We start from the raw sequence: 24,553 nt of genomic DNA, 5'->3' as shown, positions 1-24,553 counted from the left end.
TCACTGGGTCATTGAGGGGGTGTGGGTGGGGAGGGATAAGAAGACTGGGAGGATGGGAAGGGGCCAGCACCAAGCAAACTAGAGCTAGCAGCACTCAGGAGCCTCAGGTCTGGACTTCAGAACCAGCTAACCTCCACATCGTTCTGTTAGGGCACGTGCTGATGTTTCACGCTCAAGGAACTATGCGGCTGCACAGGTTCATCACTTTTACTGAAAGTAACACTACTGATTCAAGATTTTATATCAATGCACAGGAATGGCCTTCCCTAGAGTAATATTCGACGTTCATCCTTTATCCATACAAGCACAGCATTAGTAGAAGGCGGTAGATTAATAGCAGTCTCCAAGACGCGAGGTGTTCAGATAGTCCAAAGAACAGATGGTCTAATGACAGAGATTTCCTTCCCTTAACCCAACCACAATGCTTTTCTCCAGTGCCCCATTTACACTTTGGAGAAGGGACCTTTCCGTACATATGACCGGCACCTGTCTCCATGACAATCTCTCCACCAATAACAATGAACTTTGGTTCACATAGTATACTGATGCTTTTCAAATATCAGTTCTGTATATAGCAATCAAAAAAGTAATAGGCATTTCTTGAGCACCCACTATGTGGCAGGTGCTGTGACATCTAAGGGCTAAGGATACAAAGACAAATATTAAATAGTCCCGGTCCTCAAGCATCTCATATTCCATTAGGGTAGATAACATGTACATAAATAAGTACAGAATATATACAAAACAAAACAAGGAAACATTGGGAGGGAGGGTACTAGGAACCAGGAGAATCCAGAATTGCTTCATGTAGAAGATGTGGCTTCAGAGTCTGAAGACCTGGGTTTCAAATCCCACCTCCGGGGTTTACTACTTGGGTGAACCTCAGCAGGTCACTTAATTTCCCTCTGCCTCGGTTTCCTCAATTATAAAATGAGGCCATTGGATTAGACAGCCTTTGAGGTCCATCCAAACCACAGAACTACGACCCCATGGTCCTATGGTTCCAAGAGAAAGATAACAAGGAGTACATTCCAGGCATGGAAGACGGCCAGTATTAAGATGAAGTGTCAAGTGTGAACAACACCCTTTGTAATCATATCTAACCAGCTGGAGCCCCATGGTACTATGGAAAGAGCAAGGAACCCGAAGTCAGAAGACCTGGCCTACAATCCTACTTCTACCATTTTACTATCTGTATGACTTGGGCAAGTCACTAAATCTCTCTGGGCCCCAATGTACTCAAATATAAAATGACAGGGTTGAGTTAAATGGCTTCTAAGGTCCTTTCTGGCTTTAAAGCTATGATTCTATGGTGAAGGTACACTGGCAGGAAGCTTAATTTTCCATTACATAAAAAAATATGAAAAAAATATATGGAAGCTAGTGGTTATTTACAAAAAAGATATTAAGTAAAGACCAAATGGTTTTAAATATTCCAATGCAATCCAACAATTATTAAGCACCTACTATGTTCAGAATATTATGCTAAGAACTGGAGGAAGTTTTTAAAAGTTTACATAAAAATGCCCTCTGCTCTCATGAAGATAATAGTTGATCATTATTGACAGATATAGATTCATAGTGACCAAAAGTAGAATGAAGCTTTCTAATTAATAGCCTATGGCATCATACCAATTAAATTATGTATGCTCTCAAGAGGAATGGTCTATACAAAGTTGCTGTTTTGAGAGGCAAGGAATTTTGGGACAACTATGTGGCACTGGACCTGAAGTCTCACCTTCCTGAGTTCAAATCTAACCTCTGACACTTACTAGCTGTGTGAACCTGGGCAAGTTACTTAACCTTGTTGGCCTCAGTTTCCTCATCTGTAAAATGAACTGGAGAAGGAAATGGCGAACCACTCCAGTATCTCTGCCAAGAAAACTCCAAATGGGGTCACCAAAAGTCATACATGACTGAAATGATTCAACAACAACAACAAAGCAAAATTTTAAGTGACACTCTATAATGAATTTTTTTCTCATTTCTTTAAAATAAATTATATTTTCCATTGAAAAGTACAAGTGTTACAACATGGAAAAGAAACCACATATCAGAACTTCAAAAGAGCTATGGTCTCATATATGAAGATGTCTGGGGTTTGTTTTCAGTATTTAGATCACTGATCCATTTAAATTTTATTATAGTGAACAGTGTATCACTGATCTGGTCCCAGTCTCTCCCAAAGTGTTATAGAGTTTTCATGGCAGATTTTATTGAATAAAGAATATTTTCCCTAGAGCTGCAGAATCCAGAGTTTGTCAAACATTAGATTATGTATCTGGTTCTAGCTCATTATGATTTAATCTATTTCACTGATCTACTGTCTACAGAACCAGAGTTGGACATATGTAGTTCTTTCTCCTAAAGATTTTAGTTTTTTCCATGTATAAAGCAACTTATTTAAATTCCATATCGAAAGTTATATGTTTATTTCCTGCATCAAAAAACATTCAGTTATATAATTTAAAAAAGGAAAATGTTACATTATTAACAATTGTTTCAAGCCACATCTATCACACAAGAATGCTAATTTTAAAGCTACAGAAGGCCTGCACACAGTTAAAGTGAAAATCTTTCCATTAGCAATATTTATCACACTGTTTCTACCTTGAGAACACTGTGCACTAAAAATTATATATAAATTTTCAGATAATAATATTTAAAATTCAACATTCTCTATACAAAGTCAGTAATTTTGTGTTCCACATCTTATTCTGAAACAGGTAGATGTCTCAGTGAATAGATCACTGGGCCTGGAGTCAGAATGACTTGAGTTCAAATCCAGCCTAACAGGTTTACTAATTGTGTGACCCTGGGCAAGTCACTTAACCTCTGTCTGCCTCAGTTTCCTCAATTGTAAAAGGAAATTATGATAAACTACCTCTGGGGTAAGGATCAAGTGAAATAATATCTGTAAAGCAATTTATACAATGCTTAGCACAAAATACATCTTTAATAAATGCTTGTCCCCCATTTACCCACCCTCACCAAATGAAAATAATTAAATGGTTACAAAATCAAAGCACAATTTCATGGCATTAAAAAGTCATCAATTAGTTGTTGGAATTAGTAGTTGGAAGACGTATTTTTTAAAATATATTTTATTGCTCCTTTTTGTTGTTGCTATTATTGTTACTTTAATACCACTCTTAACTAGGACAAAGTCCTGGCTCCCTGACTGGACCCAACCCAAGACCACCCAACCCACCATCTAGGCCACAGACACCATGCTCCTCTCCACGACCAGAGCCTCCAACAACTGCCCTTCACCTCATCAGGCCCGCCAAGACGCAAAACCGCCAGGACCTCATTTTCACTAAAGATAAGCTCAGACTCTTCATTAACACTTGAAAGAGACTGATATACCCTCAGTATTCATGAGAGAAAGAAAATGTGACCTTGGACAAGTCACTTAACCCAGTTTGCCTCAAGTTTCCTCATCTGTAAAATGAGCTGGAGAAGGAAATGGCAAATCTTTGCCCAGAAAATTCCAAACGAGGTAAGGAAGAGTTAGACACAACTAAAAAACTGACTGAACATGGAGCGTTAAGCCCTAGGGGCAAAAGGTAGTATGTCCCTAAAACTAGCAAATTCCACTCTTACTCTTCCAGTCCCAGATAGGCAAAAACCCACCAGCCATAAGTGAAAAATAGCACCCTTTCCTACTGTTCCACAGCAATCAACCTCAGACTTACCATTCCCCAACACCTATCCAACTCAAGTCTACTGTTTCCAGGTCCCCATCCAAGTCTGCCTGCTCTATGCATTATGCTGTCTGAAATTCCTGCTCTACCATTAACAAACTTCTCTGCAACTTTGAACCTTTTTTCTCATGCTTTTTTCATTTTCTTGCACTCAATAAACATCCAGTTTTCCTCAATCCTGCATTCCTGTCCACCTTCCCCAGTACTGGTTACACTGTCACTCATCCCCTCCTCCTTTCCCTTACACTCATCCTGGAAGGAGAGAGGGCTCTTTGCTCCCTGTTGTCATGTGCCAACATTCCTGCTGCCTTACTCACTCACTCCTGCTGCCTTACTCACTCTTGCATCATTCTACTATGTCCAGATGCATCATCCAATCCAGATCTACCAGGCCTGGGTCACTCTCCCTCCTTTCACAAGGAACTCAGTACTTGTTTTCAAAGTCTTCTCCACTCTGGTACTTGCCCTTTTATACCTGGGGACTTCTACATACTCGTTGTTCCCTCAAACCACCAGAAATCCTGTTCCTTGGTCTCCTCCACCATGACCAATTCCTTCACTCAGAATCTTTTATTATTCCATCCTTCCTTATGCCTTACTACCTTTTGTTGTTGTTGAGTCATTTCAGTCCTGTCTGACCTTTTGTGACCCCTTTTGGGGTTTTCTAGGCAAAGATACTAGAGTGGTTTGCCATTTCCTTCTCCAGCTCATTTTACAGATGAGGAAACTGAGGCAAACAGGATTAAGTGACTTGCCCAGGATCACGTAACTAATAAGTGTCTGAGCCCAGATTTAACTCAGGAAGATGAGGTTTCCTGACTTTAGGACCGGCACTCTATCCACTGTGCCCATCTCTCTGTCCCTTACTACCCCATTAACACAGTTTTTTATCTTTCTCTCCATTTACTCCACTTCTCAATCTTTCCCAGACTATTAACACTGCACCAGCTACACTCAACTCTTTGATGAACCAACTCAATTCTACTCCATCCTCTGCTCTTAATTCCCTTGCTCCTGTACAACAGAGCTGATCAGGCCTTGCAAAAAGTCCACCCAACCTGGATTATTCCTACGTTTCTTTTATTACTATTCACATGCTGCCGAAAAAAGCTAGAGAAAATCACAAAACTAGGCTGTATCCACTACAAATTTGTTACCTAATCTCAACTGAGTTCTTACTGTGTAGCAAGGCAAGCATTCTATTCTTCCCTAAGTGATTCACTATACCACTCTCCAAAGCAGCTGATCCAGCCACTGCCATCTCTTCAAGCCTCCAACCACCCTCTCGGCTAAAAAACTTAACTTATACTTCATCCCCCCAAAAATTGAGACCACTCACTGAGGTCCCCTTCTCTTCCCCTTATCACCTCACATTATTCAAGCATCTTTGCCTATTTTCTCCTTCATTCTGGTCTTAGACAAAGAGGTAATAAAGAGGTGGCTATTCTCCTCGCCATCATCTCTTCTACATGAGCCACTGATCTAATCTCCTCCTGACTTCCCCAGAAAATTGTCTCCACTAGCATTCCCATTTTCTCTCTCTCTCTCTTTTTCCTTTCCTCTCTCCCTCTCTATAGATATAGATATATGTTATGTGTGTATATATATATATATATATATACACGTATATATATATATAATATACGTATATATATATATGTATATATATATATATAATATACACACTCCTTCCTTTTTATACACACACACACACACACACACACACACACTTTCCTTACCACCTACAAATATGCTCATTTATCTCTGTATCTTAAAAAAAAATCACTTCATCCTACCATCTCCAACAGCTATTGTTCCATATTCTCCTCCCCTTCAGGTTAAACTCCTTGGGAAATCAGTTTACACTTGGTACCTCCCCTTTATTCTTCTCTTACTCCATCCAAAACCCTCTGCAAGCTGACTTCCCATCTCATTATTCCCCTGAAACTGTGCTCTCCAAAGTTATCAGTGAGCTCTTAATTAACAAATCTAATGGCCTTTTCTCAATTATCAGTCTTCATAACTTGTTGGCACTCTAGATCACCTTCTCTTCCTGAACATTTTCTCCATTCTGGATTTTCATGGCGCTGCTATCTCCTGATTGTCCTCCTATCATGTCTTTATTGCTACTTCTGTCTCCTTTGCTGGATCTTTCACCCAGGACATGCTGAGTAAGCATAGATGTCCTCCAAGGCCCTGTCCTGGTCCCTTATCTCACTTCACGGTATTACTCACTTGGTGATCTCATCAACTCTCCTGGATCAGTTATCGTCTCTATGTTGATAATTCCTAGATGTATATCAAGTTCTGTTTCGCTACTGAGTCACAGTCCTGCACCACCAACTGCCTCTTATAAATCTCCAACTGGATGTCTTGCCAGGCATCTCCAACTCATTATGTCCAAAACAGAACTCATTACCTTGCCTCTAAAAAAATCTCCTTTTTTCTAGACTGACTTACTGTTGATTACACCACCACCCTCCTAGAAATCCAGGCTTGAAACCTCAGTGTCATCCTCTAGCCCTCATTCTCAACTCCACATTTCCAGTCCATTGCTGTGTCTTATCGTTTCTATCTTCACATCACTCATATACATCCCTTTTCCTTCACTCATACAGCCACAACCCTAGTTGATCTCTATGACTCAAGTCTATTTCCATTAGCTCTTCAATCAGTTACCAAGGTCATTTTTCTACAGTGTAGGGATAACCCTGTCACCGCTTCCCTTCCCTTTTGATCATTGAGCTTTAGTGTCTCCCTATTACTCTAAGATCAAATACAAATTTCCGAATTTGGCATCTAAAGCACTTCATTACCTGGCCCTTCTTCTTCCTACTTCCTCCTCCTCTTTTTTTCTCTTTTGGAGGCTAATGGAGTTAAGTGAATTGCCCAGGGTCACATATCTAGTAAGTATAATTCCTTGATGTGAGGATGTAAACCTCTGGGATCCACTGAAATCACTTTCAAAACCTTTCTCAAATTCAATAGTCCCTTCCTGGTTATGAGATCTTCATGTATGAATTCTTTTTTCCTGACCAACATAAAAGATTTGAACTCAGGTCCTTCTGACTCCAGGGCTGGTGCTCTATCCACTGTGCCACCTAGCTGCCCCTCTTCTTCTATTTAAAAAAAAAATCAACTTGAACAGAAAAGAAGAACTATTTAAAACAGTAAATATTCTCCTCCCCAACCCCAACACTGATTTTTAGTATACTGATGCTACCTCCATCTTTACTGAAGTTCTCTTCAAGGACCAGCTAGGATGAGACATAGCTTAGCATCCTCAGAAAGTTATGTTAAGTTTGTTTAAAACCAAAAAAAAAAAATAAGTTTTTGTTTAGTAGATCAAGAAGGTGTAGCAACCATACTCTTCAACTGTCCAAGAGCCATCTTGAAAATAAGTAAAGAATTAACAAAAAGAAAAGGAAAAAAAAATATGGTTGGAGGTGATAGCACATGCCTGTAATCCCAGCTTTCATCTATCTCTTGATTTCGGGTGTTCTGAGCAGTAGTGGGCTAAACCAATCAGGTAAACACATTGACTTTGGCAAGCCTCTAGGACTGAGGGTCAGGGGACACCAGATTGCCTAAGGAAGAGTGAACTGGTCTGGGTTGGAAACAGAGCATGTCAAAGCTCCCATGCTAAACACTAATGGTCTCAAACCCACTTCCAGCCTGATAGCCAGATAGGAAAATCCAGTCTTTAAAAAAAAGAAAAGAAAAGAAAAGAAAAGAAAAAAGCACTGCTTCTAAGCAAAAACAATAAAAATTCTAAAAAATTAAATGCATCAAAAAATAAAATAATTCAAAAATACAAAGTACAAAATGCAAAACAGAAGAACAGAGTGTATGTCAACTACAATTCTACAAAAAGAAAATTGTACAGGGGACAGACAAATGTACAAACAGAAAAACCTTGAAGGGGACACAGAGGAAGTGGCTGTCAATTTGCTAGGGAAATCTTATGTGCTGATTTTTGACAATGCAAATAGCTGGAAAGTTTAATTGTTTTGGCGTTATTTAATGTTAAGGTTATAACAAACAACTTATTTAAAAAGAATGGAGGGGAGAAAGCCTATTACACTGCTGGCTCATACTTAATCATTCCATTCAAGCATAATATAGGCAAAATACTAAATTTTAAGGGAGGGAAAAGTATTGAGCTAAATTTGCTTTTCATTGTCTGCTGTTCTTACAATTTGAGAGTTAACAGTCACAGCAGCAGACACAGACGCTCTCCCGGACCACAGCCCTGAAAGATCAGAGTACTGGGCTCCTAGCAGGAGAACTTCAAAACCGGGCTGTTTAAAGTAAAGGTTCCAACTCATGGGATAGAATCTGAGGAGCACCAGAGCAGATATTAAGGGGGAGAGACTAAAGTAAACATCAGGAAGGAAGTACCCTGCAATCTGCTGCTCTTCGGTTCCAAGAGAACAAGATTTCCCTCCCATCCCTAAAACTCATCATCATGATAATAACTTAAAGTTTGACTGATACCACCTTCCTCAGTCTCATCTCCCCTCACAGTGGAAGGCTGGAGCATGGAGTACCAAACTCTTCCCAATGCCTTTCTTTATCAAGAGTAGAAACTTAGATTCACCCTAAGTTAGGTTTCATCTTCCAACTAACAAGATCAGGGCACTTCCCCCCACCCCCACCTCCCCTGCTTCCTTTTGTGTGCTGTCTTGCCCTCTTCCATTTAATTATAAGCTCCCTGAGGGCAAGGAGTGGTTTTTTTTAACTGCATCCCCAATGCTTAGCACAGTACCTAGCACATAGTAGATTCTTAATAAATGTTTATTGGATTAGATTGGAAAGAGAAAGTTTATGATTTAATTGCCATCCAACAAAGTGTGTGTGAAACTCCAAATCTGTAGTCTTTCCTCAAATTGTGATTCCATGATTTTGTTCCTGTGGGTTAATTCTTTCTAGGGGCAACAGACATGCTAGACTGATGTAAACCACTGCCATTTGATTTCACAATCTCTGCTTAGAGACATGAGCAGAGAAATGTGTACAAAGTCACCCTGAGTACCTTCAAGTTCTATTTTGTTTTTTCATTTCCAAGGATTAGTAATAGTTTTTCACAGAGACAATATGATAATGTTTCACAGGAAAGACATATGTGCTATTTCTAAGATAAATCTAGTTGTAGTGATTTTACCTCTCTAAATTAAAGTGACTAGTACAAAAGAAAAAACAGCACATTTCCTCTAATTTGGGGAAAAACAGATTCAATTTAAATATGACAGAGACTCTTCTTACACAAGTTGTTGTTGTTCAGGCGTGTCCAACCTTCATGACCCATACTGGAGTGGTTTGCCATTTCCTTCTCCAGTTCATCTTACAGATGAGGAAACTGAGGCAAACAGGGTTTTGCCTCAGGGTCACACAGGTAGTAGATGCCTGAAACCAGATTTGAAGTCAAGTCCTCTTGACTCAAGGGCTGGCACACAATGGATACTCTGTGCCATCTAGCTGCCCAAGTCCCTTCAGGAGTAAAGTGAAGTGAAGTGAAGTGAAGTGAAGTGAAGTGAAGTGAAGTGAGGTGAGGTGAATCATTTATGTCTCTGCTCACTTCCTTGCATGTATACCTAATATCTCACCTAGGTTGGATCTACTGTTGCCCCTTCTATTTTTTTTCTACTCTAATTATCTGTATACATGTTGTATCCCCTCAGTAGAATATAAACTCACTGAGAAATAAAGTAAAGTGAGGTGAGATGAGGTGATAGTACAGTGCATTGCACATACAAGATGCTTCATAAATGTTTGAATGAATGTGTGCCTTTTATTTTTTTGGTGAGGTAATCAGGGTTAAATGACTTGCCCAGGGTCACACAAACATATGGCTTTTAAAGCAAGTGAGAGATGGCCTTCGTTTTAAAATTGGAATTGTTTAGTCGTTTCAGTCATGTATGACTCTCTATGACTCCTTTTTGATTTTTTTAGGTTTTTTTGACAAAGACAGTAGAACGGTTCGCCATTTCCTTTTCCAGCTATTTTGCAAGTGTGGAACTAAGGCAAAAAGGGTTAAGTGACCTGCCCAGGGTCACACAGCTAGTAAGTGTCTGCAGCTAGATTTGAACTCATGAAGATGAGTTCATGAAATGGAAAACCAGTATATTTTTTAACTATTCACATGTTTAAACACAAATCTAATTTCTCAAAGAAATTTCAGCTATTAATTATTCTTAACATGATATCTTTGGATTTATAATCACTGTCTTATAGGTGAAGAAACAAATCAAGAAAGAGACAGTAACTGGTATATGTTAAAATACAGTGACTACTCATAGATCTGGGATTAGAACACTGGACCTTCCAGTTTACTTTTTGTTTGCCATCTACCATGTTCTTGACAAGGTCCCTGAAGGAAAACAGCCACTTAAACCTACTTTCTAAATAACAAATGCCCAATTATTTAAAAAGCCCCTCAGGACAGGAGAGATTATGATCTCCCCTGGATTTAATAATAGCTAGCATTAATATTATGACTATTATGTGTCAGTTACTACATTAAGCGTTTTACAAATATTATCTCCTTTAATCCTCACAACAACCCTGGGAGGCAGGTTATATTATTATCTCCTTTTACTGTTAAGGAAACTGTGACAAAATTTACAGAGAAGGAAGAGGATAATAAAACACATATCAACAGAATTATACTTCTACTAAACTCCCCCACAACCAAACAAATTATGCTTTTACCTGCACCACTTGCAAGGACAAAGCTGTATGTATAAATTCCTTGATGTGAGGATTCAAAGCTCTGGGGACTGCTGAAATCACTTTCAAAATTCTTCTCAATTCCAATAGTCCCTCACTGGTTATGGGATCTTCACATATGTTTTTTTCCTGTTCAACATACAAGAAATGTGAACCAGTTATTTCATTGCACATATTCCAATTTTCCTTACTACAAATCATTATTCTTAAATCGCTAGATGACAATCTGAACATAGTACAAACGCATGGCACACAGCTGAACACTTCCAATTTATCCTTTATGGTGCTTGTTTGTACATTATTGTTTGCACCCCAATAGACTGTGACCTCCTTGACAACAAGGGCTGCCTTTCACCTTTCTTTTCATCTCTAACTCTAAATGCAGGGCTTGGCACATAGAACACGCTTAATAAATGTTTATCAACTGACTGACATAGTAGGTGCTTACTGATTGATACTATGAAGTGTTCATGTTCTAAATTTACCGAAAACACACCCAAAAAATGCCAGGAGTTCTTTAACATTTATATTTTGCCTTTGTTGTTGTTCAGCTGTTTCCAACTTTTCACGACCTCATTTGAGGCTTTCTTGCCATTTCCTTCTCATTTTACAGATGAGGAAACTGAGGCAAACAGGGTTAAGCAACTTGCACAGGATCACACAGCTAGTAAGTGCCTGAGGCTGGATTTAAACTAAAGAAGAAGAGTTTTCCTGACTCCAGGCCCTGCACTCTATCTACTACCCCACCTAGCTGCCCCATAGTTTGGCTACAGATACCTAAGGCTTGAATAAAGAAAGCCTCAACATGCAGAGGGCCTTGATTTTGTAGAAGTAGGAATTCTTGCCCCAGATACCAACCCGTATATAACTCATAGGATTGGAGATTAAGATCTAGAAGGGACCTTAGAGGCCACAGAGTCCAACCCCCTCATTTTAAACATGAAAAAACTGAGGCACAGAGTGGTTAAAGTGATATGCCCAGGGTCACAGAGCTAGCGTCCTCAGCAGGCATATGCCAGAGGATTTGAACCCCAGTTTTCCTGAAATCAAGTTCTGTGTCCTAACCTCTACACTACGCTATCTCTGGTCTTAAAGAGTTGTCTGAGGCTTAAAGAAATTAAATGACTTCCCCATGGTTACAGAGTAACCAGTAAATATAAGATACAGGAATTTGAATCCAGGTCTGCCTCATTCTAAGTCCTTCATCCACTATGCCATGCTGAGTCAAGAATATTCACTTTCGCAAAATGGAGCTATTTGCTTCAGCCACTAAATGCAGAACCATTTAAAAATCAACTGAACAATAACCAAAATGTAAAATAAGGCATGTATAACAGATTTTTCTCTGTAGAAAACAAAGAAAGCCCCATTCAATTAGAAATGACGACAAAGAATGGTAATGGCCCACTGTCAGAAGGACAACCTCTTCAAGTCTCAGTTAAAAACCTCCTTCAGATATCGCCCTGGGACCATCTGATATTCCCAAGCTGAATATTTATTAGTGACATGTCTGAACTGCTACTAAAAAGGAAGCGAAGTTCAAACAAAAAAATATCCTGCAGGCATCTTGCTGCATATACTACACCATTACTCATTTTAATGACAGGGAACAATGAGCATTGTGCAAATCAAGTATAACTTAAATTTCCCAATAACACTTTACTTTCTTTTGTTGTAGAATCAGAACATTTCACCTTTTTGACTGATCTGTACAATAACTAACTTGTGGGACCTCAGACCCTCATAAATATCAGTATATAACTCGGTTTTTTTCTCAATTGCCCAAATGAACTTAATGACATGAAAATGTGGCCCGCTTAACTCAGAATGCTACTCTCCTTCCTCTATCAGTACTCTAAAACCCATCCCTCTTTCCCCAATTGGTGGTCTCTCTTCCTTTCTCTTCTCTCACTAGTATTACTTAACTTCTCTTTCCTCACAATGCCCTTCCTCACTGCCTAGAACAGAACTGCACAACCTATGGCCCTGGGCCACTTGCAGCCTGCCAAAGGATTTCCTGGAGTCCACAAAAAATGTAGAGAATGTCAAAGAAAGTAAAGAAGTAACAAGTGCTTTGTCCATGCCCTGCTTAACCTGCCTTCCACTAGTCACTATTGTGCCCATCGTGTAACTTGGCAGGTGGTTGCCACTGCGCACTCTCTGTTTGTCACATGACCCGAAGCAACCAACCATCATCTGTCTGTGTCTAGTCTGAGAAGGACACACTGCGTTTTCAATCCTTACTGGTGTTTAATAGGAACAAAGTGAGAGCAGCAAAGTAATTTTTTTTGACATTAATGTGATTTCATGATAAAAGTCTTAAGTAATAAGGGTAATTAATTGATATTCATTGAACTTTCCCATTTTTTTAAAACATGGTTTATTGCAAAATAGTTTAATCACTAATTTATACGTTTACTTGGAAAGTGAGCTGCTAAAAACCTATCTGTGGCTCAAAGAAGTTCAGCCTATTTTAATTTTGGCCCCTACCTACTGCCAAGTTGTGCAGGTCTGGCCTAGAAGAACACTCCTCTCTCCTCAATCTAATGTCTTTTAAGAAATTCAATACATAGGGGCAGCTAGGTGGTGCAGTGGATAGAGCACCAGCCCTAGATTCAGAAGGACCTGAGTTCAAATTTGGCCTCAGACACGTAACACTTACTAGCTGTGTGACCCTGGGCAACTCACTTAACTCCCTTGCCTAGCCAAAAAAAAAAAAATCAATACATATTGAAGTGCTTCCTGTGTGCAAAGCATAGCAGTAGGTGGTAGGGCTACAAAGACAAAAAAGGTAATCATCCCTGCCCTCAAGGAGCTTACATTCTGCCATCCCCATACTTGTGTCATCATGAGTACTTTCGAATCACGGTTGGTCATTATGTTGATCAGAACTTCTAGGCCTTTCAAAGTTGATTTCTCTTCACAATATTGTTATTATTTATTAAACTGTTCTCCTAGTTCTTCTCACTTCCCTTTGCATCAGGTCATATAAGACTTAATATGTTACCATCATTCAAATCAAATTATGTCAGCTACTCTTCTCCAAAAAATCCCACACACTATAAAAAGATCAATAAAGCACAATTCTGATCATGTCAATGATCAAATGTGAAAGCATATGTCTGATTCAAGTCCCAATTCAAAAACCTCCCTAGTACCCAACGAATAAGCTGAAATCTTTAAGCTGGCTTTCAAGGCCCTCCACAATCTAGCTCCTAAACCTACTTGTTAAGACTTATCATTAGTGTGATAAAGTAAAATGAGCACTTAGTTTGGAGGCAGGGGAGGGTTCAAATTCCTGTGCTGCTTCTCATTACCCATGTAGCCTTGGACAAGTCATTTAACCACTCTGGCCCTCAGTTTTCTCATAAAAGGGTTGAGCTAGACAACCTCTGAGGTCCCTTCTGGTTCTAAACTTATGACCCCAGTCACTAACCTCCAATTTCCCTAACATGTATCCTATATTCCAGCTAAATTAGAATATTTGCCCTTTCCTGAACATTCTTTCCCACTTGTAAATTTTTGTTCATTTTGATCCCTCTTTCTGGAATGTCCCCCTCCATTTTTGCCTGTAGAAATCCTACTCATCCCTCAATACCCAATGCAAATAGCATCTCTTCAATAAAACTTTTCCTGATTCTCTTCAGTCCAAAGCGACATCTTCCTCTTCCAAACTTCCACCGCACTGTGTTCCTGTTTCCCTCAACAACCGCCACATTTTGCGTTGTGGTGTAGTTAGATATGTTTATATCATATATTGACAGCACATAATAGGCATTCAACCAATAGTCGGTGAATGAAGTTGTAAAGAAGCTTCATCTTATGGCAGAAGTGCTTAACTTTTTTTGTGTCATGGGTCCTTTTGGCAGTCTGGTAAAGTCTATCGGACTCTACAGAGTCATGTTTTGTAAACTGACAGAATTACAAAGGAAACCCACAGTTAGTGAAAATAAAGATGTAGATTTTCTTTTTTCCATCCAAATTCACAGACTCCCTCAAATGCTAACAGACTCCTTAAGGCCCCAGGTTAAGAACCCTCGTCACATGGGTTGGGCTAGAGAGCTGCTACAGTTCATTCCAATTCTCAAATTTTGTGATTCTTTTCATCAAATATTTCATAAAGATATCTTAATGTAGTAATGATTTATAGTAACGTTGTAGTGATTTGGCCTTGGCACAATAAAGAGCTTGTTAATTGATCAATCAAAGAGGGTTTTTTTTTCCTTTTTTTGGTAAGGCAGTTGGGGTTAAGTAACTTGCCCAAGGTCACACAGCTAGTAAGTGTCATGTGTCTGAGGTCGGATTTGAACTCAGGTCCTCCTGATTCTCAGGCTGGAGCTCTATCCACCTCACAACCTGGCTGCCCCAATAAAATAGGTTTTTAAAACTATATAGATATATAATATTTCATTCTCTCAATTACAGCCAAATATAAATGATAAACTAGAACACTGCTTTAGCTGCTATATTGTAATTCTCTTAATAATCATTATTCAAAGAAGAATTTATACTGTAACTTATTTTCTTCTGTGGTATTAATGTATTGCTAATACACTTGGTTGAAACAACATATATGCCTTCATAACATTCGGCCTTCAATCCATCTTTGCAAAATTGATGCCACAATGCAACAAGCTGTAATGCCGATAATTTACCCTTCTGCCCCGCACAGTTGTTTATAAACACTTTTCTTTTCTCAATCTGATTCCCATAATTCTTGCTTTAGCTCAATTTGCTTATGATTCTTATTTCAAGTATGGTAGGTTCTCTTTAACAGGCAAAATGTGGCGGTTGTTGAGGGAAACAGGAACACAGTGCAATGGAAGTTTGGAAGAGGAAGATGTCACTTTGGACTGAAGAGAATCAGGAAAAGTTTTATTAAAGAGATGCTATTTGCATTGGGTATTGAGGGATGAGTAGGATTTCTACAGGCAAAAATGGAGGGGGACATTCCAGAAAGAGGGATCAAAATGAACAAAAACTTAGAACTGAGAGAGAATGGTGAATGTTCAGGAAAGGGCAAATATTCTAATTTAGCTGGAAACAGTCTTTAACAGTCTCCTTAACAGCTGGTGCAACTAGGTGGCACAGAGGATAGGGCACCGGGCCTGAAGGCAAGAGGACCTAAACCCAGCCTCAGACACTTGACAATTTACTAGCTCTGTGTGATCCTGGGCAAAACCCGATTCTCCAAAAAATAAATAAAAAGTCATGTAGATAATGAGTGTTAGACTTACTGTTATTTTATATTTAATCATTTTAGTAGCTATATGCCCCCCACTACAATACACATTTCTTCAGCTTTATAACTAGCTTATTAACAATTAGGATCCACCTTCATAATAAGACAATAAACATGATGAAAATACATCATAAAATCCACCACATATTGTATTGCCACTAACTACAGGAGATGGTGAGTTATAAGTTGAGGTTGGCTTGAGACTCATCTTTCATTTGTGGATATGAAAGTCATATTAACAAAGCTGAAGAAAAGGAAAGGGAAACTACACATTTAAACTTTAGCATCCATCCATCCAACCATCCATTCATTCAACAATTACTTAAGGAACACCTACTTTGCTAAGCCCTTTAAATAGACAGTAAACTCCGAGAAGGAAAGTACCATGACGGGCAGGAGCCACTAAATGGAACCCAAGTTATGATGCCCTGAACAGTTGGACAAAAGATATAAGTAACAATAGAACACACTTACATAACTTCAGAGATTTACTAAAAAAAATAAAATGTATTGTCAAGGTATGTTCCAAGGTGAGATTCAGCCCAGTACCCTACAACTTCCACCTTTCAATCTATGGAGCTGAACAGTGAGAACTGATATTCAGAATTATAACTTACACTTATATTGCACTTTAAGGTTTACTAAGTATTTTCCTCATAACAATCCTGTAAAGTAAATAGTACAAGATAATCTTCATTTTATAGATGAGAAAACTGAAGCTTAAACTGAAGCCCAGTGGCTGGGCTAGTCACTGTCAAAATGGCCAAATTCAATTCATTCCTGACTCCACTGTCTTTTTAAATTTTTTTTTAATTTTTATTTTCAGTTTCAAATTTTCTCCTCCCTCCAGCCTCTCCTACACCCATTGGCAAAGCAAATAGCACTCTTACACTGACCTTGATACAGTACCAAGCTTCTGAACTATCAAAGAAGCATTTATTTGGGTTCCCTGTGAAATATTCTATTTACTGAGGTAGGGAAAGGGCTTCATATAAAGATTATATAACAGACAATGAAATAGAAAGTTCAATTGATTTCTCATTCCAATCAAAGTTTTTACTACTTTCTGAAAAGTCCTTTAACAACCGGCTAAAAGAATTAAGTTTACTCTTACCATCTGATTAGCTGACACCTTCATTTGTCTCTCACTTTTTCTCTTAGCGTCATTCTCCATAGTTGAACTCGTAGTATTAGGTTCAATGGAAGCTAAAAGAGAAAAGTTTATTCAAAACACAGGATATAATCATCTTGGTTAACTTCACAGCTCTTGACTTGTTGAAACCTTGTATGAAAGTCTCAAAGACTTCACTATGCTGTCCAAAAGATAGTTGATGCTAGATGCCATATCTTTTTGGGAAATCAGGGTAAAGCAAAGAAATCTTTGCCTTTCCATTTTGACTGGGTGTTAGTATACACCACAAAGACTTAATACAAAACACCCTGCATCTTTAGCAGTTATATAATAGCAAACAAACAAAAAAAGAAAAGATTACTCTGAGGCATGATTCCAAGTTAATTTGAATGGAATGGCCCCCTGAAATTACTTTCTTTTTTTTTTTTGGTAGAGATAACCCACTCTGAACAAAATGTATTTTAAATAACCTAGCCTGTTTAAAAAAAAAAAAGTTGTATCACTTGGTTTCTCTTTAAGTCAGCCTCTAGGCTCTCATCCTTTCTAGGTAATCAGGTTTTCAGAAATAATTAGTGTTCAAGAACATTCTAAGGTCAACATATAAAGTGAACTGATGTTGAAAAACAATTACCTATTATAAGAAAAGCAATGACCTGTTGTTTTTTAATTTCCTTATCTGGACAACAATTCAAATTGGAAACCAATACATTAATGGCCTATGTCATAGCAGGAAAAAAATGCACACACTAAGTCAAGTCCAATTTAACAAACATTTATTAAGTGTTACACACTAGGCATACAGGGAGAAGCAGCATAGCATCCTAAAGAGAGCTGGCCATGAAGCCAGGAAGACCTTGCTTTCCAATACCACGGATGAAACATATTAGCGATGTAGGGAAATTCTCTAAGTCCATAAATTGAAGCTCTGAAGTGATAGGGAAATGTTTCCTCACCAGTAACATTCCCTACACTGATGAAATCAAAGTTCCACATAAAAAGTATGTGTGAATACATGTTTAAGAACCCACTGTGATAGGCCCTGTGATAGGCTCCTCAAGGAGTTGATATTCTACTAACCAAATATTACATTAAATTAATTTGTTCATTTGGAGGGGCAGCTAGGTGGCACAGTGGATAGAGCACTGGCCCTGGAGTCAGGAGGACCTGAGTTCAAATCCGGCCCCAGACACATAACACTAGCTGTGTGACCCTGGGCAAGTCACTTAACCCCAACTGCCTCACCAAAAAAAAAAATGTAAGAAAATATGTTCATTTGGATGGTATTTGTACTTTACCACATTTAACCTTCCTACTCAAGTAACAGCAACACCTCTACCACCACCTATCATTTATACAGCACTTTAAAGTCTGCAAAGAACTTTACACATGTTTTCTCTTTTGTTCCTCACAACAACCCTGCAAAATAGGTAATATTATTATCCCCATTTACAGATGAGGAAACTGAGGCTAAGAGGTTAAGTGACTTACCCTGGGTCACACAGCTACTAAGTAGGTATCTGAGGTAGAATTTGAACTTCTTTCACTGCCCCAACTAGCTCTAGCACATCCTTCAATTTGCTCAGATCTTCTTCTATTTCTGTTAGTAAAATTTTAAAGGGTTATATTCTTTTTGTACAGATCTAACACAGGCCTTGTGAGTTAATGCAGACATTTGATTTTTTTTGTAATTTAAATTAATAGGATGTGGGGACTTTTTCTGATATTCCTCAGTACTTATTAATGGCATATAAAACATAAATGATTGAGAGTTTCATATACTCTGTCCACTACCTTGCTGAAAACTGTTTTGTTTTTTTTTTTCCCACCGAATCCACTATATTTTCTGGGTATACCACCAAACACCTGCAAATAATATTTTAACCTCTGTTCCTCTTGTTCATCCCTTAATTTACTTTTATCTGAATTTGATTCTTTTAATAGCTGAGCCACTTTTTCATAAATATTTAGCAGACTACATAGCTGCAAATCCTCCCTCTCCTATACTCTCCAAACATTTGCTATTGATTTCAGTTCACCTATCTTTTCACTCCTAATTCTGACTTACCTATCATCAATAGGGATTTCCCTCAAAACTTCTTTTGGCTATCGCGCTTCCTAAGAACAGAAGCAAATTTAGTAAAGTTGCTCTCTAATCACAGAACAGAAAAAAAAACATTATCAAACATTCTTTTCAGATGTCCTTGGTTTCTGATACGAAAAGACAATTTGTTCTCTAACTACAACCAAAAATAATTTGGATCGCTAAAGTCAATCGATCAATCAACATTTATGAAGTACGTGCTCTGTGCCAGGTACTGTTCTACATGCTGGGAATACTAAAAGGGGCAAAAGGCAGTCCTTCTCCTCAAGAAACTTACAATCTTACACACCCTTTGCAGGAGTACAAAGTAGGACGTTTTGCCACCAGGAGCCTTACCAAAGACCTACCTTTTCCCATCCAAATATACGAAGTTGTGTTGTGTCTCCACTGTCCTAGATAGAATAATTGGCACTCCTAGCCACATGCGTACAGTCCCTTTTATGAGCAGAGTCTAGGACTCGGCACACTTGTATAGAATCTCAGGTTTTACTGGAATAAATCAATCCTTAAAGAGTTGGCTATACAGTAAATCTCTTTAATTCAAACACTAAATATTATTTTTTTAAATGGCTGAAGAAACTGAAGCCCAGAATGACTTGCCTAAGATCACCCAGGTAACAAATAAATGGAAGAAGGAGTATTGGAATTTAGGTCCTCTGACAAGTAAATAAAGAATCAGTGCCGCTTCCACTGTTCCACGTTGCCTCACTTTATATCAATTCAATAAGCGTGTGTGCATTATGCATCCATTTTGCACACACACTAAGGTAGCTTCTTTCTGTGAGAAAAGGAGGAAGGAAAGCTGGGTCAGAATTTTTAATGATTTGCCTAAGGTTTCACATTTTCTGACTCCCAGTGCAAGCTCAATCATTGTACCTGCAGTTTACACACCAGATTCATGAAAACCAAGGTTCCTTAAGGCAATTCAATAGGTTCTTTAAAAAGAAAGTGAGGGGTAGATAGGTAGCACAGTGGATAAAGTTCTGGCCTTGGAGTCAGGAGGACCTGAGTTCAAATCTGGCCTCAGACACATGACACTTACTAGCTGTGTGACCCTGGGCAAGTCACTTAACCCCAATTACCTCACCAAAAAAAAATGTGAAATCACAACAAACCTATTTGCTTCTGTCTGTTCTGTCATTTCCACATTACAACCCAATATTAAAATACAGGCTGAGTTCCCAAACAATGAACAATACTGCATAAGAATTCTGCTACCTCCCAAATTTTGCAAAATTCCACAATATTAAGTATACTTCTTAGATACTGCATGGGTAGTACTGCAGAACAAGAAAGCTATACAGTCACATTTAATCTTTTGGAGACATTTGGTCAACCAACAGGTATTAATTAAGCACCCACCAACTTGTCAAGCACCTTGCTAAATGCCAGGGACACAAGTAAAATGAATAAAACAATCCTTACTCTGAGGGAAGTGGGTGACATAATGGATATTGTACTGGACTTGGAGTCAGGAAGACCTGAATTCAAATTCTGCCTGAGACACTTATTAGTTGTCTAACCCTGGATAAGTCACTTAACCTCTTTTTGCCTCAGTTTCCTCATCCATAAAAATGGGAATAAGAGTACCTACCTAACAAGGTTGTTGTGAAGACTAAATAAGAAATACACACACATATACACACATATACACCCACACAAAATGTGTATATGTTTATATACATAATGTATATGTATTACAAACCTCAAAGTATATATGAATGCTAAGCTATCAATATCATATCATTATTACTCACAAGGATTTTATTCTAATGGGAGAGACAAGTACATATATAAATAAATATATCATCAATGTCAAGTAAATAAAGTTACGAGGAAATATTACATCCCTAAAAAAATGCCTCATAAGAAGGATTAAACCATTACACACAGACTGTGACTGTATGGCCAAAGTAAAATGGCCAATTAGCCAGATAAGTCTAATACTATAGTTGATTAATTTGAGAATTTTAGCCCCAAACCTCATTTTTCTTTTAAATTAGCTGACTGGCTCATGCATATCAATATGTGCATTGGGCTTTTGGAGATCTAGCTGAGGGTGGGCGCTCACCCGGATGACGTAAGGTGCTAAGGGAATTTTTCTGAAGGTCTCAACAGGTGAGGAGGACCCTGGAGTTCCACTTGTTAAGATGAAAACTTAAATGGCTGTCATTTGGTGACTTTAGAAGCAGCACTGTAAGGACTCCCCTGGTGACAGATCTGACAGTAAGGAGGAAATTGTATCTCCCCAACAGCCAGTCACCCAAACAAACCACGAACAACCACTCTGTCACTGGGAGAGGCCCAAAAAGAGCATGCTCTGACACATCTGACAACATGTACTCAGTTACCATCCCCCAGCAACTTGGATTTGATGGATTGCTCTAAGTCATTCTCCAGTTTCCCAAAGATATGGCGAAAGAAAAAAAAATGTGGTTTCTAAGAGCAGCAGATCCTGATCTTTCCCATCCTCACAAACTGACAAATTTCTAAGTCTAAGGATCATAGAATTTAGTGCTAGAAAGAACATTACAGATTATCTAGTTCCACTTCTCATTTTTTTAAAATACAAATTCATTTTATTTTTAATTCCAATCAATCAACATTTATTAAGCACCTACTATGTGCCAGGCACTGTTCTAAGTGCTGGTGACAGAAAAAGAGGCAAAAGATAGTCCCTGCCCTCAAGGAGCTTACAATTTAAAGGGGGAGACAACATGCAAATATTTACAAATATACATACAGAATAAATGGGAAACAACAGAAGAAAGGCACTAAAATTAAGAGGCAATGGAGAAAGATTCCAGTAAAGGAATTTTAGAGGCTTAAAATGAAGCTCCAAATCCACTCCCACACACTGAGAAGGCAAGCAAAATAAAACCCATTACAACCATGTATAGACATGCAAAACAAATTTCTCTATTAGCCATGTTCTCAAGAAATGTTCCACTTTTTATACATAAGGAAACTGAGATCCAAGGGGATGAAGTGTCTGTTTTGCCCAAGGTCATACAGCATATCTAAGTGCCCTAAAGTCTTCAATTCAACTGACTACTAACTCTGGTATCATTGAACATGAAATGATATTCATGTTAACTTTCAATGCTGTTGTTAAAGATTATGTTTTTGTTTTGTTTTGTTGCTTTTTAAGCAGCAGCACAGTGTAATGAAGAAAACACTCATTCCTAATTCAAAGGACCTAATTCAAAGGTTCAAATCCTACCTCTATCATTTCCTACCTATGTGACCTTGGACAAGTCATTTGTAAAATGAGATGTTCTCTGGGATCTCTCCTATGATTTATGATCCAATGAACCCAGTCTAAATCGTTGGGGGTTTTTTTGTTTGTTTTTTAAAGGAGGTAGAATATCCCAATGGTTTGACACCCTTTATGAAGGTGGAGAGATGGTAGCCTATACGGTACCAAACAATTAGTCTGTGGTTCAAAATTCTCATTGCCAGTGGGATACTAAGAACTACATAGTAAAGCAACTAAGATAACGGGGAAGCAGAGCATATCCATGAATATAAGGTGTCTCTTTTCCTTGAATGACATAAATATCACTACTTTTTTATTATCTGTTCTAGTCAAAGGCCAATCACCGCAAATAACTGATTGTTTGGAACTCTGAAAAGCATTTTTCTCATATAAACAACATAAAACATGAAGATCTCACTCTCAAGCCTACAAGGTGAGTGCTTACAAGCCCTAGATTCACTGAATCCCCTGCAATGAAGGCAAGTTACCTATCCCTATGCTAATCTCTGTTCACAGTACCTTCTCTACCTGTTCTACCCAGGAGAAAGTGGCACAGTAGGGAAGGTCTTAGTAGTGAAGAGAAGTAGCAAGAAGGCATAGCTTGGTGGTGAAGTGAATAGAGCACCAGTCCTGGAAGACCGGAGTTCAAATTCGGCTTCAGACACTTTCTAGCTGCAGCATTCTTAGGCAAGTCACTTAACCCTGTTTGCCTCAGTTTCCTCATCTATAAAATGAGCTGGCGAAGGAAATGGCAAACCACTCTGGTATCTTTGCCAAGAAAATCCCCAGTGAGGTAGTGGAGAGTGAAAAACAACTGAACATTTGTCCCAGCAAGCCTAGGCGTCAAGAATTCTTTATTACTTCCAGGTTCTACCAATGAGCCTAGACCAATTCTTTATTTTGTTAAGGTTCCATTTTCTCTTAAAGCTGTGAGATAACATCTATCTTCAAGTTATACCTGCAGAGTCTTTTATAAGTTTTGCCTGCAAGGTACATGAAATCCTCAATTTATAAAGTTGTGTTCCAGAGCAAAGGTTGATTTATAAATCGTTTGGAACTCTGAAAACTATTTTTCTTATAAATAATACTAAACATGTTAGTCTTACTCTCAAGCCAATCCACCTATGCTTATTACTCTACTCCCAGGTGGGAGGAGAGGGAGTTAGGACCTATGGTTTCATTTTCATTTCTTAATAAGAATGTCCCCTCAGTCACTGCTGATCTGTAACTATTCTGCGTCTTAGCCTTGTCCTTGAAATAATGTACAAATGGTAACTCTAAGGCCTGAACTCAAGACATCTTCGGCTACCAAACAGTGTGTTGGCATGGTGGGAGGAATATATGAAAGAAAGAACCCCACTGGCATGAAGCTCTGTATTGCTGTGGGGACTATTTTTTCACAAACCAAAGCAGAGGCACAAAGCACAAAAAATAAGATAATCTTTTTACAAAGTCACATTAAAAATAAAAGTTCTTTTCTTGGATTCAGACTTTTCCAGGAGGCAGGCTTTACTGTATGTACAGGTTAGTAATGAATGCATAAGCAAATAATTTCTATTACACTTCCTGTAGCCACTATATTTGACTTTACACCTGTTTGGTGTCACATACTGAAATCTGAAGGACTGGCTAATTCTCAGGCAGTGTAATGTCATCTGCCAATTCCTCTTTTCCTTCCCCCACTCCCATCCCCACCCCCGACCATACTTCCTAGCCTGTGTCCTGCCTGTTTGAAACTGAAAGTCTTCCAATAGCTCACATCTTCCTCCTCACCCCTAGACTTAAATACGTCTTGCTTTCATCACTTACCCATTTAGAATAGTGTGTGTGTGTGTGTGTGTCTGTATGTGTCTAAAGTTAAGTTTGCAGGGTTTCCCCCTGCCTTTATTTCTGGGTGCAGGCAGAAAGCCAAAGAGGTGAGGCTGGGGGCGGGGGGGGGGAGAATGAACTTGTTCTCTGTGCTTCATCGCACTTATAAAGCCAGGTAAGGCACGAGCACAAGCCCTAAGGATTAATCATGATCATGTGATGAAAATGTTTTTCTTGAGATTTATCGTCGTTCCCTTGGATTTCCCAAACAACATTAAGAACCAGAGTCGCTGCTGTGCTGAGAGACCCCCACATTGATCGACTGCTGACCAGGGACAAGTAGGGCTTCAATCTGCAAAAAAGCAACTAGCTCATTTCCTAAAATGTTTTAAGTGTAGGTTAAAACTTTCCCCTGTTAAAAGCTCTCAATCTGCTGCTGTTCGTGACAGACCCCAGCAAGTTTTAAAGACAGGAGGAATATTGAGGAAATACTGGGGTGGGGGTGCAGCGCGGGAATCAGTCTCTTCAAAAAAAAAAAAGGCAGTTTCCAAACTATAGTAGAACGTAAAGGTTA

At 38.7% G+C, this 24,553-nt stretch overlaps 1 protein-coding gene across 1 annotated transcript in view; it reads right to left on the bottom strand.

Annotated features, from left to right (window-relative positions):
- DZIP3 (DAZ interacting zinc finger protein 3) overlaps positions 1 to 24,553 on the bottom strand; it is a 114,046-nt gene that overhangs the window by 88,958 nt on the left and 535 nt on the right. The window contains 2 exon segments of the mRNA XM_078146687.1: positions 10,419 to 10,565; positions 16,793 to 16,884. Of these exon segments, the coding sequence (XP_078002813.1) occupies positions 10,419 to 10,565; positions 16,793 to 16,852 (207 nt within the window). The 5' untranslated portion in view covers positions 16,853 to 16,884.

The sequence above is a fragment of the Phascolarctos cinereus genome, unplaced genomic scaffold (assembly GCF_003287225.1).
Source record: "Phascolarctos cinereus isolate Bilbo 61053 unplaced genomic scaffold, phaCin_HiC Scaffold_726;HRSCAF=1367, whole genome shotgun sequence".
Taxonomy (NCBI): domain Eukaryota; kingdom Metazoa; phylum Chordata; class Mammalia; order Diprotodontia; family Phascolarctidae; genus Phascolarctos; species Phascolarctos cinereus.
Note: the sequence above shows the minus strand (reverse complement) of the source record. Positions and strands in the feature narration are given on the sequence as shown.